General features: G+C 40.3%; 2 protein-coding genes across 7 annotated transcripts; both read right to left on the reverse strand.

Annotated features, from left to right (window-relative positions):
- Positions 1-279: 279 nt before the first annotated feature.
- Positions 280-11,920, reverse strand: top1a (DNA topoisomerase Ia). 6 transcript variants are annotated; one of them, XM_081705215.1, is made up of 23 exons: positions 11,786-11,914; positions 11,527-11,541; positions 11,276-11,300; positions 7,886-7,933; positions 7,697-7,793; positions 7,333-7,435; positions 7,143-7,189; positions 6,414-6,506; positions 6,109-6,193; positions 5,919-6,016; positions 5,616-5,731; positions 4,725-4,846; positions 4,510-4,632; positions 4,216-4,403; positions 3,652-3,796; positions 3,383-3,526; positions 2,939-3,124; positions 2,746-2,814; positions 2,524-2,638; positions 2,277-2,404; positions 2,057-2,151; positions 1,795-1,944; positions 280-1,633 (listed from the first exon to the last, which is right to left on the reverse strand). In XM_081705215.1, the coding sequence occupies exons 1-23, from the start codon at positions 11,816-11,818 to the stop codon at positions 1,531-1,533; spliced, it is 2,328 nt and encodes a 775-aa protein (XP_081561341.1). In that variant the 5' UTR covers positions 11,819-11,914; the 3' UTR covers positions 280-1,530. The 6 variants fall into 6 exon arrangements, with proteins under 6 accessions (XP_081561341.1, XP_081561340.1, XP_035376338.1 ...); XM_081705214.1 differs by having other exon boundaries at positions 7,327-7,435; XM_035520445.2 differs by lacking the exon at positions 11,527-11,541 and having other exon boundaries at positions 7,327-7,435; positions 11,786-11,920.
- Positions 11,921-14,043: 2,123 nt separating this feature from the next.
- On the reverse strand, positions 14,044-20,461 carry cyld2 (cylindromatosis (turban tumor syndrome) 2). The gene is made up of 13 exons (XM_027001896.3): positions 19,920-20,461; positions 19,342-19,447; positions 18,575-18,813; positions 18,273-18,441; positions 18,020-18,152; positions 17,777-17,884; positions 17,565-17,644; positions 16,483-16,549; positions 16,083-16,215; positions 15,863-15,971; positions 15,650-15,768; positions 15,009-15,213; positions 14,044-14,600 (listed from the first exon to the last, which is right to left on the reverse strand). Exons 1-13 carry the CDS (start codon positions 20,331-20,333, stop codon positions 14,410-14,412), a joined length of 2,073 nt encoding a protein of 690 aa, XP_026857697.2. The 5' UTR covers positions 20,334-20,461; the 3' UTR covers positions 14,044-14,409.
- Positions 20,462-20,855: the final 394 nt, after the last annotated feature.

A 20,855-nucleotide genomic window follows, 5' to 3' on the forward strand; every position in this document is an offset into this window, starting at 1 on the left:
TTGGCCAATACCACGTGCAACCATGACTTCCAAGACAAACAGATTTGAGTCCTTTCCCCACTTTGGTCCTCCCTGAAGCCTGTTTTTAGGGCAGACTGGGTGATTATTTCACAAGGTTTTGGGAACACAGGAAGTCTTTCATCTCTTTTACTGTATGAACAATTCATTTGCAAATATCACACAACCTTTCCTATCCAATCAAATCACATAGTAAATCTTAAATAAGCACACCTGGGTTAAGGTAAAAGAAATGTATAATAATTTAAACCATGTAGAATATGTTGTTGTAGGAGTTTATTCTTAAATAACCTACAATGAGCAGAGAAAAAAAAGGAAAACATGATTGGAGGCCATGACATGAAATTACACTGCTGCTCATGTGAAACTTTCAGAATGGTGCAGAGAGAAGTAGCATTAAAAGAATTCACATTAACACCCATGTTAAAATATTTGTCTTCTATCTTTACACAATTAAAAAATAGAACTGCCTACAATCATAACCTTTTTTGGCAAAGTTGATATCCCTCACATACCCCTTTTGGAAAGAAAAGTGTTTCCTTTCAACCCCAAACAATACATTATAATAATGATATCCAATACATTATAATAGTGATATCTTCAAGTAACAGATAAGGGATCTTTTTTCCTCATGGAAACAGTCATCAGACAGCAATTAAAACCAGATGGAGACTCAAAGCTGTGCAGAGAAATCTATAAGATGGTTGGTAATGCAAAAGGGAAAAAAAATGGTTCACATTTATGCTGAAAACAAGTCCCTGATAGAAGCTGTTAAAAAACAAACAAACAAAACAATTCACATTCTGCCTGCTTAAGAAAGTCAACATTGTAGTTATTTCCTCTTCCAAATATCTTAGTTTGTGGTATGGATACACTTTACACAGTTCCAAGTCCAGTTTAAAAAAAAAAACAAAAAAAACACACACACACACACACACACACAACATTCTTTCACTCACTCACACACACACACACACAGCTTTTCATGGTCAGATCTACAACCCCTCACAATGAACACACATTTCTTTTCCTAAAAAGGCCCATGGGTGTATTTAAGGAATTGATTTTTTTTTCTTCTATTAAAATATAGAATATTAATAAAGAGGGCTAAAATACACACAAACAAAAAATAAAAACGATACATGAAGCAACTGGTTGTTGAACACAGCAGCACCAGGACCACAGATTTTTTTAAATGGTTCGGACATCCTTGTGCACCTGTGCCCAAAGGGGACAAAGTCAGTTAAAGTGGTCAAATGTGGCGCCACTAACGGGCCGTGAAGGCTTCAGCCCAGAAGGCCTGATCAGTCCTCAGCAAAGGCCACATATTCCCCACACCCCCACCCGGGCACCTCATGGTCAGTTCTTTACTCCACATCAATTCCCTTATCAGTTTTTTTTTTCTTCCTTTTTTTATTTTATTTTTAAATACACCTGCTGGAATAACATATGCTAAAAGGTATTTATATATTAAAAAAACAGAAAAAAGGGCTATTAAAACTGCAACAGCATTTAAAATTCAAAGTCTTCATCTGCCATGTCAATAGCCCATGCAAATTTCTCACGCTGAGTTTTATTGTAGATCTTCTCGACAGGGATGCCCCACTTCTTGCACCTGTGCGCATGTCCGTGCATGCCAGGAATTAAGCATCACAAAATTAATTCAGTGAGAGCTGCATTATAAATAAGAAGTGCTCATAATGGATAATGTAACAAATTTCCATCAACAGAAAACCTGACTAACATAAGCATGCATGGACAGCAAGTCACGCTCACCAGGCTACACTAATGCGCGGGTCCAAGTAGTTGAGTTTGGAGGTGCCCAGGGCAATCTGCTTGTTCTCCTCACGGTCGGTGGCCTGCACCTCCAGCTTCATCAGCTGCTCCTCAACCCTCTGCACAGCTTTCTTCTTGCACTCTACAGCTCTGTGTTCACAACACACTTTCAGAGACTCCCACAGGACACGTCCACCCAAAAAACGACTGTATGAAGCCAAATTCCACTGGTCACCCTCCAGGCAAATATTTTCTTACTCACTTCTTGGATTTCTCATCTCTGCGTACTTTGGCGTCAGCCTTGGCACTCTTTAGTTCTCTCTTAGCATCAGAAAGCTGCTCCTTCTTGGCATCGATCTGATTTTAAGGGGCACATGAATACAGGAGGATCCACGTCAGAAAGGCCCATAAAACTACACATGAACAGGAAGAGATTTGAGCAGCATACAAACAACTTAAGGTATGCGATAACAAATCCATACTTTTGATTGTAGATTCTGCATGGACTTCTCAAAAGTCTTAGGAGGCGCCCTCTGGTGGTTACACAGGATAGCTACTGCCCTGTTCGCGCGATTATAGGAGAGGATCTTGGCAGGAACGTTGTCTTCCGCTGTATACAAGAAGTATGTTAGTTAAAGTGAAAATTGGCATTTCACGTAAGTTCATTCTAACCTTCAGTTAAGCGAACAACTGCACAGAGGAGCTAAACGCCCATTAGAGTTGTCTTACGACTGGTCAGCTCCTTCAGCTGCTGCTGCAGGGTGATGGAGGCGTTATAGGTACGGAACACTTTGGCCGTCAGTCCGTCCATCAACTCCTGAAGATGCTTGTTAAGAATGGTTGTCTGAGGAATATAAAGATGTATACTGATGTACAACAATCATCACTGGCTTCTTTAATACTGCTGGGGAATATAATATGAATGTGAATTCCACAAGGGTGGGGGCCTACATTGAGGCGGTCAAACAGGTCATCCTCTGGTTGCTTGTTCTCCATGAAGAGCTGAAGATTCTTGAAAACCTATGTACAAATATGAAGAGAAAGGAAGTACAATGAAGTACAATTCAAATCCCTGAAGCTGTGTACAAAAGTGGACAAATAAAGAACGAGCATCTGGACATAACATACCAAACAGCTCTCTTACCCGCTTTTCCACAGGAACTTTGTTGTAATAACGGATGGAGTCTTTTCCAAGGAAGTCGAACTCCACCACATACTCCTTGCCATCTTTCTCTGGGTGGAGGGTGATGTGCTCTACCCGAAGGGAGCAGCAACCTACTGTGTCTGCCGTTTCACCTTCCTCCTTCTCGTTACCTGCTCTCAGAGCCAGCTACACAGCACCACACTGGGTCACACTCATGAAAAAGTATCTGCCTTGCCCCAAATTGCACATTTACACCAATACAACCGTAAATTAATATAAAACAGTCAGGAAATGAGACACTGTGGCACCCATATACAGAATTCAGGGGGAAAACAAACACATGCTGATTAGACTTAAAACAAAAACACCCAAACACTTTTACCTTACTTGTGCAAAGCCTCTACATTAGCAAAATAATGTGTATATGAGCAAACCGCTATAAACCTTGTCAATGAAGTACAGGGCCACTGCTCTCTGTCGGATTCTCATCTCCTTGGACTTCCAATCATCACGATATTGAGCCCTCAAGCGGTCCACACACTTCTTCAGTCGCCGAGCAGTTTCATACTTCTGCCAGTCCTTCTCACCCTGAGAGGTACAGCATAAGTGTTCAATAAACTCCAGTTTATGCCATTTTATTTCAATGAGTAGGGCATAATATCAAGAGCTTCTTCATACTACACAGTCATATGAGAGCGGGGACTGAATTCTACCTTAATTCTCGAGCTGGGGTTCAGCATGATGTATTTGATTGCACCCTGGATGTTCTCAGTCCAGGACACCAGCCATGTCACTTTGTTGTCATGACGAACCTCCTTCCATTTAGTTCCAGGGGGTGGTTTAGGATGCTGGGAGTCCCTGTAGATGAGAAAAACAAAACACAGAGAGAGGAATTTACGCTACCTTCACGTTGTTCATTCATGTGCGACTTTGGTCAGGAGCTTGCACTGATAATTTGCATATGATAAGCACATGAAGACTTAGGATATATTAGGAAGTAAGCAGTCATACCAAAAAAAAACATAGTAAGAACATTGGCTGGGCAATTAAAAAACAGATCAGCATGCTCATTCACATTCAAAATCCCACCATTTCAAACAATAGATTACAGAATATTTAGTAGCCATATAGCTGTAGCCATATAAACAAACAAAGGTGAACAGTGGAGAGCACTCAGAGACTTCCCAACCACCACATAGGCTGGATGGGCTGCTTAGTCCAGAATATGATTTTGTTGATGTTTGGCCAGCGGGGAATGTTTGTGAGCTTAGCCGTACTTGCTGCAGTTGATGATGATGTCCTCTGGGCGGATACGGCGCTTCAACATGCCCATCTTCGGATGGTCTCCTCGGCCGCGGAACAGACCTGGAGGCTCAATGCGGAAGTTGGCAATTCGCTCTTTGTGATTGTCCATAACACAGAAGCCATATTCCTGCAGGATTCGCTCATTTTCTTCTTTGTTTTTCTGGAAAAAGGGAACATTGAATGCAATATTCAGACACAAATCCTCTCCCCATTATTGCTACACAATGAAGAGTTAGTCTATGCTGGGGGCACTGGGAGTAGGATACCTGCTTCTCCTCCTTAGACAGGGCCTTCCTGGCCTCTGACTGAGCCTTGAAGTATTCATGCATGTCCCCAAAGTCACACTTATTCAAGTCTGTGATTTTAGCCTTCTCTTCTGCAGTCATTTCCTAAAGCACAAAAAATAAATGAGCAATTACAGGCACAGTAAGGAGGTTTCAGATTCTAGAGAGATATTAAAGAAATTCCTAAATATTAATACCTTCCTCCAGTCTTTAAAGAAGTTTTTCCGGAATATGTCCTTGGTAGTATATTCATGGTCCAGCATTTTAGCAAAGAAAGTTCCAACTTCCTCTGCCCCTAGGCTGAGTTTCATGGGCTTGCCTGAAGGACAAAGAAACAGACAAAAGCTCATGCACAAAAGATCAGTGAAAGTGTCATCTTAAGGCAGAAATGGGAATACTTGCATTTTATTTTACTCTGGTGTACAGGGTGTAGTTTCAACCCCAGCTGAATAAATGTTTCAAAGTATATTTATACATGGCCTAATAAACTACAAAAGCTCTGAAGTATATGCAGGACAATAATTTGACAAAGAACCCCACCAGAATTAAGAACAATTACACCAACCCCTGCCACAGAAGAACAGTGTCATATAAAGCACATAGGTACTCTTTAAAACATCCATGATCTTAAAGGAGAGGTTCATTATTTTTCAGTAGTTGGGACGTACTCTGGCAACCAAAGAGTAAACAGCATTAAGACCTTTTTTTGGGAACAAACAAGCAAGCAAACAAACATACAAACAAAAGAAACAGTGACGCATGGCTGAATTCACAGTTGTATCTTTGGGTTCTCTTAAATATTGGAATCTGTTTAAGCCCCATAAGAAACTGCATGAAAGAGGCAAGTTTATCAGCACTAAAGCCATCAGGAAGGTTGTGCCATGTCATTAGAAATGGAAGGAAGCAGCCATGTTAGAGTGGACCGGAACAGCAAATGTACCCTTCAAAGTCTAAATAAAGAAAAATGATAAACACACCAAGATCTGTTTGAGTTCTAACATAAATTCAGTTTTAAAAGCATACAAGCAGCATCGCCTCTTCCTTCATACACCACAGAAACATGCAGCCCTGAAGCTTCAAGGACTCACCATCATAATAGAACTTGATGTTGCTGGGAAGAGGCTCATACGCTGGAGCAAACACTGGTCCTTTGTGTTCCAGAAACTTCCACTTGACCCCATCTGTATATCTCTCTTCCTCCCACCTACAAACCATTACAAAACACATGGACAAGAGAAAGCAAAAGCACATCTTGACATAGAAAGACAAAAGCGTTATACATTGACAAACAAATTAAGCCCATTCTGGGCTGGTGAGAGAGTAAAATCAACAACAGTATACAATGCTCTTTGCTATCTGGACCATAATATGAGCAAATATGAGAAACCAACCATTTCCACTTCTCCTCTGGCTCCTTCTTCACTTTCTTCTTGCCATCTGTTCCCACTTCCCCTTTCTTCTCTTTAGTTTTCTTTTTGGGCTTAATGTCCTGTTTAAGACAATATCGAATTTATTTTTAAATGCTCAAATGGAAATATGACATCTGTAGTGAGTAGATGAGGGATGAACACTTGCACATACCTCATCATCCTCCTGTTTCCTTTTCTTTATTTTCTTTTCACTTTTATCATTCTCAGTTTTTATTTTTTTTGGCTTGAACTCAGAGCTAAAAGAAAAAACAAACTCTGACTAAACAGCACTTAAAAAAAAAATCAGAATCAGATCTTTCATAGTTTTCAGCTTCTACTTCATAAACATTTTTGGCCAATTTGAGACTGTTACATTTGGCACTCAAGACCCAGTAACATTCACTGAACTGGAGTTTTCTCATCTGTCACCCAGGGAACAGAGAGAAAAGTGTGAAGAGACAAAGCTGTGTCACTTACTCCTCATCATCACGCTCTCTCTTTAGGGACTTGTTATGCTTGGGCGAGTGGTAAAAGTCTTCACTCTCAGGCTCAGACTTTATACGAGGGGGGCTGTAGGACCAAAGTTCAAAGTTCAACGAGGTTTTATTGTCATTTCAGCTATGTACAAGTACACAACAAAAACAAGACAATGGTGCAACACAAAACAATAGTGCAACAGACAACATGCTACACAAGTGCAAACAGTCCAATATAGTGCAAAAATGTCATTAAATAAACATTAAACAAACAATAATAAATACAGGACAAGACAAATACAAAATGAGTAGACAGTGCAATTATTTAGTCCAGTACACAGTACTGGGCATATGTAAAGTGAGTTGTGCATAGGAATCAGTGACATGCTACCCTGAACATAGCAGTCACCGGTAGCAGCCATAACAGTTCAGCGTACAGAGGGGGATTTTAGTTATTGTTTATTATAACACCAAGTTGAACTTGTTATAATGTTTCATTGAAGGATAAATATGTACACATATTTCCAGGCCCAAAAATCCTACAATCTGAAAAGAAAAATGATGTAAAAGCAATACACATTAACAAAAAGAGAGAGAGAGAGTGTAAGAGGGAGCACGAGGAGTAAAAAAGAAAAAAAAATGAGACCAGATAACCCAGACACAAGCCAGAATGGAAAGTATGTCCCACACTTGCATCATTCATCCCTCACAATATATTCTGGTTACCCACCTAGCAAAGCCATTCTCTCGGTCTTTCTTGGACTCGCCATCAAAAGGCTTCAGGGAGGAAAGAAAAGATGGTCACTACTAGCATTCATTACTGTGCCACAATAGACTCGATGCAAAAGTTCTCAAGCAGAACGATAGATGTTTAGAGAATAACAATGTTGCAAAATCACAAAGAAACCTTTCACCTTTACCTCCTTCCTCTTCTCCTTGTACTTGTCCTTCTCCTTCTGCTTGTCTGAGGATCCATCTTTCTGTTTCAGCTTTTCTTTCTCTCTGTGTTTATCCTTGTGCTCACTGCCAAGGTGTAATAAAACAGTCCACTCAGTCCACAACAATATCAAAATCAACTGCAAAAAAAGGCCAATCATGTTTATGGAGGAAGCTACACACGAAGCCAACATTCCTTCCTGTGGCTTTCCCGACCACACCCTGCTTATCAAAACACTGAGCGAGGGGCCACTTTTGAGCTGAGAAACGCAGCAAACATGCACGCTGCACCATCTGCAACGGCAGGGTGAACCAAAGACTACAGCTGAGGGAAGCACTGAGTCATACCTGTTGGTGTACTTTGATTTTTCACGGTCTTTGTCTTTTTTGTGGTCCTTGTGTTTGTGTTCTTTGTCCTTATACTTGTCTTTTTGTTTATGAGAATCTGCCAAGGAGAAAATGAAAACATTATGCAACACACAGAAGGGACAATTACCACCTGGCATCAACAGTCCACTAGTGAAGCAGCAAACTTACTCCAACTGCCAGACTGATGGGGGCAGTAAACAGGGTTTAGCTGGAGGCCTGGAGACAGTGAAAACTGACGTCAACTTTTTTTGATCCATTTTGGTTTGTCAATTGTGTAATACCCCCCTTTACTGTTATGAAATCATGAGGTCTTGCCAGTGAAAGACAAACTGGGCCTAGACTGCATAATATGTTCTTGTACTGCAAACCCTTCCAGCATGGAAAAAAAAGACAGGAAAAAAAGGTACAGAAACATGTATAAAAATATACTTACCTCTTTTTTCCCCCCTGTCTTTTTTTTTTTTTTAAAACACACACACACACACACACACACATATATATATATATACACACACACATACATACACCCCTGGCTAAGGGAAATGACACCCCAATGCACTCTGGCTACATACGGAGGACATGCCTATCTAAGATAACCCACTGAAAACATGGCTCATACATAACTCAAAGAGATGCAGGAAAGACCCTCAGTTTCCTCTATCCTTGCCTGACCTACTGTCACAATGCTAGTCATACCTTGTGGATCCTGGCACCTCACCCCTCAAAGTGAAGAGCCATCCAATTCCTGTCTTGGCTACTGGTGAATAGTGTTTACAGTGGGGCTATTCTCTGCAAGGCTCAGGCAACCAGGCTACTGCTCTGGGAATCATCTATGGTGATGCAGATTGGATTACATGGGGCCAGTGGCATTCCACTGAAACCATAGCAAAAGCAGAGAACCTTCTGTGGGAAAGGAGTGTGATGTATTCCCACATGCCCCAGGTGCACTGAGCCTTACACCTTGTTCTGCCATCAGCAAGCATGTGCCAAGCACAGCTTCAAGGCCTTGGAGGGGAGCATCTTCCAAACCCAACAAACTCAGTGATCCTGCACATCCAAAAGGAGGCCCACTGATAAAACAACCACACATGTTCCAATACCACCATGACATTAAAAAGAATTAGAGGATAGATAAACCACCATTTATTTTATGTCTGTGCCACTGAAAGCCTACTCTGAAGCTGGGTCATGCTGTAATTGTGCAGCACATCTGCTGGCGTTCCCCTTCATACAACTTGCTATAGTCCAACTGCGCTAGTCGTCAGGAACATGGACTGAATAGCTGATTTGCTGCATCAATAAATACATCTCTTAATCAGCTGAACTAATGATTCCCTATGTGCAAGGCTTGATATGATTTCCTTATTGCGGAATAGCTCAGCACAGCACATGGACATGTGGAGCACAACAGATCTTTGTGAACAGCACCCTCCAGTGGTCAAACTCACTTTAGCCACTGCCAAACACATCTGGTATTTTCTATAGCAAATGTCCCAATATATGCCAAAAACCACACTGCCATGTAAACAAGAGCTTGTACACTCAGCTCCTAAAAGAACAAAAACACATCTTTCACATTTAAATCACTGATGGTTCCTTTTAAATCAAAGCAGTTTTGGGCATCAGCATTAAAAACATGTATGCATTACATCTACAATGCATCTTTGTATCACAAGAACAACAGCTGCAATATTATACAAATAGCATGGATAATGCAAGCTTGCTTTTTGAAGAATTAAAAAGGGACCATTTCCAATACTCTGTACAGCAGACGTGTAACTTACATCCAGCATCGTGTACAAAGTGTGAAAGTACAACTTGTCATGAAATTAAATAGTAAGTCATACTTATAAACCAATTTTGTTTTAAAAATGTAGCTGTTCCAGTGGAAAATGGAGTTTGTTAGAACCACAACATAACCTCTACCACACTATCATTTGGCCAGTAAATGGCAGAAACGGCAGTATATACATATGGACTCCTAAAGCTCACCAGGCACTGTGCCACATATGGTCAAACTAGGCTCGCAACACATGGTCAAACCAGGGGCAACCCACACTCAGGATGATATTATGATAAACATCAAAACACACAGTGTACTGAGTGTTTGGTTTGTATAAAAAAAGTTTGTAAAAAAGTCAGTTTGCAAAACTTGCAACCCAGACTGTATAGGTACATATCTGCACCTTTATATAAGTGGAATTGCTATTTAAAAAAAAACTCAAATTTTTGTGCATGCACAAGGACTTTTATTTTTGTTTTGGAAGCATTGGACTAAATTACCATAGATAGTTTATAATGGATAACAGAACTGACTTAACTTTAGTTTCTTAAGATGGAACAAGTTTTTATTTTGTGACAAAACTGGTTTAGAGGTGTAGACAAAATACAGGACCACAAGGACAAGTACAATTAAATATTACATGTTATTTGTAGCAGTAATAAACAAAAGAAATGTATATAAAAGTTTAAAATCTTAAAAACATGAAATTATTATAAAATATTTTAAATTACAACCGACTTAAATAATTGCTCAACAGTGTAGTAAAACTGATGTTTGTGTTTTTTTTTAAACACCTGAAAATCAAAGTTCAGATGAAGTAGACTGTTAAACACTGTCACTGGGAGTCTTGGAGGAAGGAAACACAATAAAAAATTATGACCAAAACTGGTGTGGAAATGCTTGTTGCGACTTGTCCAAGTCTTAAAAGCTCTTTGTATTGACAGCAACAACCTCGAGCAATGTTGTCAAAACTCCTCAGCACATTTAAGATTTTCCTTCGAGATGAAATTAATAATACTTATCATTGTCATCAGTACAAAAAGCCTGTGTCTGGTCTAAACCATCTAGGTTTTTTTTTTTGTTCCAAACCTTATATTATGTTCCAGTACCTTATTATGAATTGTTATGATAGATATAACATAACTAAACAGATCGTCGACAGATTGTGCCTATGCATCAATATACAGTTAGCTAGGTCTCTTCTTAAAAACGTGGTCTTGGGCAAATAGCGCTCATCTTAAATCTATCTATATATATTTATATATTACACACACGCACACACATATACATATAATTTAAAAAGAGGGGAAAAACGGCACAGGAGGTCATTTTTCCAAAGGGGAACCAAAATAGATAACACGTTTCTCTATGCTTCGCCTCCATATCATGTCGATCTGCACTTAATGTTTTCTACATTCAGACCGCTAGGCAGAGAAAAAGAAAATGGCGCAGAGACTAAGTCCTTAGCCCTCAAACCCCTACTTTCAAAACCCGAATAAGACCAGGCATGCCATCTTTCAACTATATCAAGGAACTATTTGGAAAATCGATCTCTTTAACTACCAGAATCCGTGGTCTAATGTAGTAAAATGCCAAAATAAATGCTGTTTCAAAGGCCCCAATGTGAACAATAGGCGCCTGTCAGTGAGCGAGGGGGACTTAGTCTCTGGACGCCATTTCTGTCCTTAAAAACTAACTGCCCGTCAAGCGAGCTAGAGAAGTGAAAAACAGTTGTTAGCTACTGTTGTTGTTGTGATTTAGCAACTAACACTTACCACTATATTTGGATCCAGAATTAATCTGTGGAATAAAAAGGAATTTAGGTTAGACTATGTAATATCAATTGAAAACTTGCTAGCTAGCTTGCTAACTTTCAACTTGATAACCGGACGGCTAGCATGTCGCTACTCACGCGAACAAGCTCGATAGCAGTTAGCCAGATCAAAACCAAGGCCAATAGCAAGTATCGCAATGAAAACAAATACATTGATTTAAAATTATAAGGACAACACATATACTACTTTACCTTAATGTATAAAACCTGTCAAGAAAAAAATCAAGGCGTGACACTATTATATTGCGTTCAAATCCAACCTGAAGTAACATCAACTAGGTCAGCTAGCTAACTAGCTAGCTAGCTAGTTTAGCCAGCTAAAGAGCTAGCGGAATTAGCATAGCTTGCTGGGAAAAGCCTATTGCTGCGAAGGCAATTTAAACATCAAGCTAGCTTTACAAACAACCAAAAACGACAAACAACTACAACGTTAAATTTTGTAGAAAATTACCTGGGAATCGTTATGGGAATGGTCCCCACTCATTCCTACTACCCTTACTTTCTAAAAACGAGTTTAAAACGCTAAAGAGTAAAATGCCGGCGAGGAGCTGTGGGTAGAATGAAGAAAGACACAATTGTGTAACAGACTAAGTCTGAAAATTAAACAAGTGCGCATGTGCGAGATATTTAAAAGGGTGAAAAAAAACCCCGTTCGCCGCTTTAAGCTCCTCCCCTACAGCGTGCCTACACTGTAGGTCCTGCCTATATTCATGACCAAGTCCCCCCCCCCATAGCCATGTGGCAACAAAGACGACGTTGCTTGTGTGCTGACGCAGGATTTGAGACTTCAGGTGAACATAACGCGTTCTGAAAATGATGATTGCTGCCAAAATGGACAGTGTGTTATCATTTGTTCTTGGTCTGTTTTATAATACAGACACAATTCACAAAGTGTTTTTTTTCTCTCTGATTAACATTAGAAAAAAAGATTTTAATCTATAAAGTATACTGGGTGATGCGGTTGTAAAAAAAAAAAAAAGGCCCTAAAACATACCGTAGTGAATTTGTATTGAGTCATAGGGCATGCAATATTTTGTCTTTCTGTAACTTGGTGTACTCTTATTCAAGAAAAGTTATCCCTGTTAGAGATAAAAGTTATAAAATCGAAGTCAGAGGAGTGCCTTTTAAATAAAAGAATTGCTGCTTAAAAATAATGTTTTATTACTCGAAGAAGCTCAATGTAGGTTTGCAGTTAGCGTTTGAAAACGATAAACGATTTTCTATGAGCCTTTGTTCAGACAGCGCTATTTCACGATCATTTTACTTTCACCCTCCCCCATCTCTGGGAGGGTGAGCGGCTGAAGGCTTGATGTTCGTTTCTCCATGAGGGGGAAGCCTTGTGTTGCCTATTAAGACTACTTCTTCAAGTTTTTAACAACTCCATTTATGACATTCTAGTGTTGTATTATTCTTATGTTGTTGCGTTTTATCATCATTGCACTGTGTTAAATGTACAGCTGAAAGCTCACTTTCCCAGAAATGTTCATTATAGGCCATGACCTAGAGAAGCATGCATATAGTTATTCTCCTACTCCTGCATATTACCACAGACATTATAGATGGAGTTTTCCTCCTGCGCAGGCACAGGTTACATCTCTACAGGCTATAGATAGCCTATTTCATAATAATTCCAACTTACATCCTTTGAGAAAATGCTAAGTGACAAGTGGGCACTAAAGCAATTTATTAAAACAAGAAACAATATCCACTATCAGAGAGGTTAGCTTTAAGCATTAGCTTTAAATTCAGGCATATACAGCCATGTATCTGCTCGAATATACAGAATGAATACTGCAGTGGTATCCAATTCACAAAATTTGCTGGGGAGCATTGTTTATTGTTTTTCATATTACATCAGTGGATAGGATCAAAAAAGGCAGAGATACATGTGTGCTGGGCCTGACAATGGAGAAGATTCAGAGTCAGGCACTGAAATAATCATAAGAGCGGGGAGGAAGAGTAAATTTGACAGAAGACACATAGAACATTACTTTGACTGTGCAGTGATTACATTTTAGAGTAGTACGATAAACTCAAACTTGTGATGGAAATCAAATGAAGACTTTGAGATCACATGAAGGCCTACTCAGAATATAGTTTTGACACGTTAAAAGCACTGCACAGTGAAATGCAATGTAACGGTTTGGCTTGCTTTTCAAGGCAGATTGCATTCGCTTATGAAATGAATTAGCATTTGATTCTTGGAAAAGCAAGCCCCTGCTAATTGATTTTAGTGAAGGAATCAAGCAGAGACAGGCAGCCTAATTAAGGTTTTGCTTTTCAGCTTGGCACATTTTCCTCACGTCAGTGAAAAGTAATTTGTATAATTTGTGTATTGCATTTCACATTTTTTCGCTGCAATAAATACTGCAAGGGCTTATTTGAGGGATATGCTGTTTGGGAAGGGTAAGGGTGGTTGCTGCTGAGAGCCATCACAACTCACAAGAGACAAAGCTTACCGATGTATTAAATTCCTGTTAAATTTTCTAGCAACCACAAAATGCCTTTGTGGATCAGTATTGTTTCAGTTAGTGAGGCCCGTAATGTAACAGCGCCTAATCCTTTCTCATTTGTATGAGATATTCCACCATAGGTCTAAAATAGAAAAAAGAAGCACAGCATTTTACTGTTAGCTTGCTTTACAATTCCAGTAATGAGGCTGATACTGAGTTTGTGTGAATATATTTTTTATATAATAATAACAAAGCAGACTGCAAAAAATGAATTAACATCAGTACAAAACAAGAATTGATATTAAATTACAAGAGCTATAAACACCTATAGGCTGTATAAAATAACATATAAACAGCTAGAAAACCATGGATTTCTTATACCGTAGCCTGGATCACATCAACAAAAGCTACAATAGAGCACTAATCTTCAAATTGGTCAGATTTCTGGCTTCTCTTCTCAAACAAATAATGATTTACACCACTGCCTAATTCAGAATTGAAACCTATTTGAGCAGGAGAACTATTTCTGTCACCTCCACAACATAATTGTAATGATGTCATGATGATATAGGGACCAGATGAGAATGATGTGTTTTCAGGGCAGCATGAGAAGTCTGTGAGGTCAGATCTGATAGGTGTTTGTGGCTGTGCTTTGGTACAGGTACATGTAGGAGTCACACAGCAGTCTGCGCACCAGCTCACTGGTCTGACTCAAGTCTGCTCGGGTCAGTTTGTCCTCCGGCTGGGACAGGAAGTCTCCTACCTCCGGACATGCTCTGACTACAGGGATGTTGTAGCCTTTGGTGTCATCACCTGCACACAATAAGTAAGGTCAGCATGTTTTAGTCCCTTGAGAATAGGGGAAATCTAAGTACATATGAAAGTTATGGAATGGTAAAGAATTTAGAGTGCAGACATGAAGCAATTCTCTCAAAATAACCAACCTGGACTGTTGTCTAACACTCTGAATCAGTGTTTCTTAACCCAGTCCTTGGGACCAGCAGATGATCCACATTTCCTCTCTATCCCATCTCCCAACACATCTAATCCAGCAATCAAGAACACCAAACACCTGTTAAAGATGCAGGAGGAGCTAAGTCAGAAAGAAAATGTTCCCCTGTGAAGATTCTGAAGACTGGGTTGAGAAACACTGCTCTAGTAAATTGTGGTATGTGGTATTGTGGTATTTTGTTATGTCACTGGTAAGTCCTTTTGACTTACCACATCGGTCAGCCATGCTGTCAAAGAAGAGCCAGGATTTAGGACTAGGGCCATATTTCACAAAGGACACATAATGGCTGGTCTTAATGCAGAGCACTGCAAACAGCTGCATCCGATGCTTCTTCACAGGCTCATCTGCTGGGAACAGCTCAAGTCCAGAGATTGACATAGGGTTGTGTGTCTGTCTGGAGGGGTGAGCGTGCACCTGGAGCAAAAATAGACACAGCTGTGGGTTTCGGGCCAGGGAAAAGATCACATGATGTTTGTCATGAGTATCATGTAACACTTTGGTGTACCATATGTATCATGAAGAGTTTTAAAGATTTTAGGGGACACAATTCTGGCAGTGAAGTGTCAGAGTACAGCCCATTTGAAAAAATTCCAGGTTGAAACACACTGGACTCAACCCCTTATGTAATAAACAGGTTCAGTAGATACGTTCACACAGATAAATTACCAAACTGTGCTTGACTCCATTCATTCACCACCAGAACTGGGCACTCGTAATTTACATGCATGCAGTGTGGTGTGACCATTTTAGAGATGAAAAATGACACAGCATGTAATTAAACCTGTGCTAAAATGTCCACAATTTATCTAGTGGAAACTGTAATAGCAGTTGAAACTAAGTAAAGCATTACCTGTATGTTGCAGGTGGAGCAGTACAGTTTCATCACGCCTGGCTGGAGCTTGTGGTCCTCCGTGCACTGTATGCATTCACACACAGCGAGCTGACCGCAGAGAAAGCACTCTAATGGGGCTAAAGGGAAGACAGCTTTACTTAGGACTAGGAATTGCAGTAAGAACCATGGAAAGAAGTTGTGTTCAGTGGAGGTTCATAATCTCAAACTCACAGCTAGGCAAGAGGTCAGTGATGTCTAGCTCTGTGGAGGGAATGATATGAGGAAACATCTTAAATTTCTTCCCAAACCGTGGCATCTGAAGTATCAGACAGGTTGGAACCTGAGAGAGAGAGAAAGAGACAGATCAACTTGCTAAAACGTATTTAGCCTGTAGGTGGGCCATTTGATAGCCTTAATTATCATTGATTATTATGAAGATTAAAAAAGGTACCTCATCAAACTTCAGGCCACTTGTCATGAAAGACATTAACAGAAGCTCTTGGACATTTGGAGCAGATTTCACTTGACTCTTCTCAATAATTATCTGGTGGGTATAGGCCTCCTGATATAGCTCTCTATTTGACCTAATAGAGCAGGCACAGTTACTAAATTTTTGTCATGCACATTTGAATAGTGAAATTTTCGGCAACCTTTATTTGGTGGAATTATCACTTCACCAAAGCCACTTCACCAGTGCCCCAGTTTCACAGTTCTGTCATTAATCAGAACAATTTAACGAAGTTTTGCATCACATGACTAAAAGCGTAATTATGTTACAGATTATCAGGGTGGTGAGCTGGTAGAAGTCCAACACAGGAGAACCTGAGAAAAGAGATCAGATCTGAACAAACCTGATTTTTAGTAAGGATTCTGTATGTAGAACCTCCTTAAAGAGGACAGTGACAAACTCCTCTGGATCTGGGGGAAAGAGACATTTAAAGTGATACATTAATTAACACTGTCATGAGGCCAGAATTGAAATGTTAAGCAGGATGGCAACAGCTCTGCTGCTTTTGCAATTCTGTTTAAATATTGTTTAAAGCCCCTGTTAGCTTGGTTTCATATGATTAGAATTCATTTTAATGGAAAAAAAACATTGACCAATGTTATATTCAAGAAATATATATGTATTAATATAATTTCATAGTAGTTAAATGCTCCAAAAACTGCTGCCTGTAAGGGTGTCAGATCGCATAATGATTGACAGTGGTGACTCCTGCAGGAAAACACACCACTGTAAAACTTATTATTTGTCAAAAAAGTGTACCCAAAACACTAGCTGGTCGTAAAGATGCTATTTATGTGGCTGTTTTATGTGAGAGACTGCTTTCAGATGGGAGAGCTCACAAGCTCTTATAGTAAAAGTTCAGTAAATCAATGTAGAGGAAGTCTGTCATTTATTATGTATGTCGAAGCCAAATATTTTCAAAATCACAAATGTAAAATGTCATATGTGCAGTCCTGTGTGCACCCTTGACCTCTGGGTTCATTTTCCCACCCGTTTTCGGCACCGCTATCTCCTAAGTAACACGTGACGAGTGGATGTATGAGAGCCTATGAAATGCACGGGTTGCCTGAACACAGCAGGAAGATGATGTAAACATTTCACCAACTCTGATTGATATTTTGGTAGACCTGATGTCACGTACGTCAAAGTTAGTTCCGCCCAACTCAAATACAACAGATCTGAGGAAACATCGTTTAAAAAGTCTGACATTCTCAAAAAATTCTTGTCATTCTTTATCTGCCAGTTCATAATAAATTACTTACAAAAACTTTAGATAATATGAGATAATCATCAAAATGAGCAGACAGGGGCTTTAAGAAGTATTACTTTGAGTGTATATCTCTAGTTCCACAGGTATACAGTCACGTGCAGACACACAACATGCGGCATATTGTATTATCGACTTCGGAGAAGCTCTGCCTCTACCTTTCTCTTCTGTAACGAATGAGCCGCAGCCAAGCTTTTTGCGCAGATTCATTACACTCTTCGCTGACACGAAGCCGCATCTGTGGGCAGAAGTGGTGGTATGTTTATTGCACAGTCGCACTGTGAAGCAAGGTGAAACAAAAGCCGAGTTTCTCAACCGAGTCACTCTGTTACAGAAAGCAGGGAAACGAGGGATGTGCGAGTAGATTTACCTGCGTAAAGGGTTCACAATGTCTCTCCTTAAAGTGCGTGAGATGTCCGTCTCTACATCTGCTGATTTATGAAAAACACTGTCCAGTATCATAGATGAACTGAAAAGACTAAAGACACAAACAGAAAGAGAAGTAAAATATCTAATCAGCAGTAATAAACCTGCTACACCAATTGGCAAATAATAGCACAGTAACAGTTGAAAGACAAGGCCGTTTAAAAGACTGAAGCAGCCAGGTGCTGACCCAAAGAGGGTGGCGTCTAGGTAGCAGGAGTTGAAATGCCCCTGGATTCCCTTCATCCTGCCCACCAATAAAGACAAGGCCGCAGACTCAGCTACAGGAAGCACATATTCATCCACATCCTCTACCAGTGTAGCTGGGGCGAAGAAGAAGAACAATAGTTAACAACCATTATTTCCATTTTTACGCCATGTCCTCTTGAATGGAGGGGCAGAGCTGGAAGCTCTAGAAGTTGTGGCCACATGGAGATGCTTACGAGGCAGGGTCTGGGGTGGTGTGAGCAGCTCCTGTGCAGGTAATGTGAGCAGGAACCTGCTGTCTGGTCTGCACTGCTCCAGTGGCACAAAAAGAGCCCTGTTCCCCTCACACGTGAAGTAGCGCTTAGTGCCAAACTTCCCATCTGAAACAATGGTCGTGTCAACCTCCTGGATAGATGTGCAAAAGCGACATATTTGAATATCTGTGAAACTGGTTTCCATGGCAAATTAACTATGAGCATTTAAAAGAGAAAATCAGGAAGAAAGGTTAGAAAACTGTAACAAACTGTAACAAACTCACCATCTCAAGCCCCGCCCACTCATGTCTCTTTCCTTCCAGAACCCCAATCCACCTGATTACACCATATACAAGCCTATTCCCAAACACAACCTCCACCAATGACCCAACCTCCAAAGGATGACGGCAAAGGGTCTTGGTGGGGAACATTTCCTGGCTAGATATTTTATTCCACAATTTTCCACAAGGAGAGCTAAAACTGGGCATGGAATCCGTGCGAGAAACAATTGTTCTGGTTAAACCTGCAGGGGAAAAAAAATCCAGATGTCATATAATAACATAATTTAGATGAAGTGTAACCTTTATACACAGAGCAGTGTAATCCTTCTGAGAAATTCAAAGATTCCTCAGCTGGTCTCTCTAGTTCTGAGTTAGGATCTGTCACTCTTCCTTATCACATGAACCCTCAGTCCTTACATCAGCGCTCTACCACTCCCATCATCAGCCAGCCTCTTCACTGGAAGAATATTCCACTGCTAGTCTGTGAGACTGTCACTGGTATCATTATCAAATCTAAATCCATAGAAATGGCTTTGACCTGCTCTCACTCCCTACCACTGGCTGATCTTTTGAAATCCATTTGCTGATGCCTTTTGCTCCAGAGCAGGTGCAGCCTGGAGACAGCCCACACAACCTCACTCTCTCCCTTTATTTAGCCTCAAACCTCCCTATAATTGCAATCTACTATCAAGTACAGCGGGTGTACTTTCCTGTGCACCAGTGTAATATAACATAAAAATAAATGATACAGGTAACAAGTGGAAACTGACCTGAAGTGTGGTGCCTTAATTTCGGAGCCACCTGCACAATGTCTGAGGCACTGAACCAGGGCATCGCAATGGACTTCTTCAGCACCTTTTGCTCTGCATTCTGGGACTGAAGTGAAGGGGAATCAAGCTATTGAGACAAGCTGCTAATAAATAAGAGAAGCATTATTTCAAATGCATAGCTTATACATAATCTGTATGGTTTTAAAATGCATATCATACAGAGAGTTTGTGCAGTTTTAAAATGCATAGCCTACGTTGAGTTTGTGTTGTTTTGTTGACATGTTATTATGTCAGTGTATGCACTGCATTTACAATTACATTTACTGCAAAACTCCCTTAAGAAGAAATCACAGGGGAAAATGTCAATTACCACTAATTAAGGAAGTAAACCATACCTATCAGAACTATAATTGTAAAAATATAAGACTATAGGTAAACATATATATATATATATATTTTTTTTAATTCACTATTAATATTTTTTATTTGAGGTTTCCATGTAGCTGGTGTCGCGTGTGCACTGATATTATTGCCATTAATGTACAATTCTTAACACAAATATGCACTCTTTTCCTTACCAACTCTAACTCAAAGCCCAGCATCTGCAGGTCTTCTGGGCTGCCCTTCTGACCAATCTGTACGAGGTTCTTTATCAAGCAAGGCTGAAAACCCTTTTTGGACCGGACCACCACCAGATCCTCCTGTGCCAGTTCACAGATGGCACTGAAGAGCGCAACATTGCACAGCACCTCCAGGCGCCGGCTGGCAGGAGAGACGAACAACAGTAGCTGGGCTTGGTGCTGGGTGAGTGGACATGCGTCTTCCTTCTTCACTACAGCTGTACACTTACAACTGCCCCCTGCATGAATCAGTGCAATAAGATCTCCACTCTGCGTCTCTGCGTCCACACGTCCGATGCAGCCTCGCGTGAACTTCTTTCTGCTCTGCCCCCGAATTACTATGAAGAAACGCCTTTTCCCTTCTTCGTTCATCTCTGCTGGTAAACTGCTGATTTACTGTAGTCTAACTGCTGTGTAACACACTCGGCGCCTGTTGCCAAGCTCGGCTTTTGTGAAAGCAAGCACCCCTATGAAGGATAACATATCTGTGACATATTTGTGATGTCACATACATTCCACTGTTCGATCACGCGGGAAGCATATGATTCAGATCCACCAAAGTGTCTGCAATTAGCTTTGGCAGTATATTTGACATTACTTCGTGGTTCCATTTTACATACAGAATATTTGATGCCTAGAAAAGTTTCAGGGCTGTCAGCGCAGTCATGATTCAGAGCTAAGCCTCCTGCAAATCGCTGAAGCTTTTCCTAATTTGCTTTCTGAACATGTTCTGCCACAGTCATCACTTTGCAAGCTTAAGTCTGAAGTGTTAAACAAACTTAGCTTTGCATTTTTACATGAACATCTTACATCATCTATTTAACAAATAACCCCAAATGTTACATCTGTTAACAGCTTGCTAACACAAAGGAGCACTTAATTTACATATGTGTA

Source organism: Electrophorus electricus, chromosome 22 (assembly GCF_041902795.1).
Source record: "Electrophorus electricus isolate QZ-2024a chromosome 22, ASM4190279v1, whole genome shotgun sequence".
Lineage (NCBI taxonomy): Eukaryota > Metazoa > Chordata > Actinopteri > Gymnotiformes > Gymnotidae > Electrophorus > Electrophorus electricus.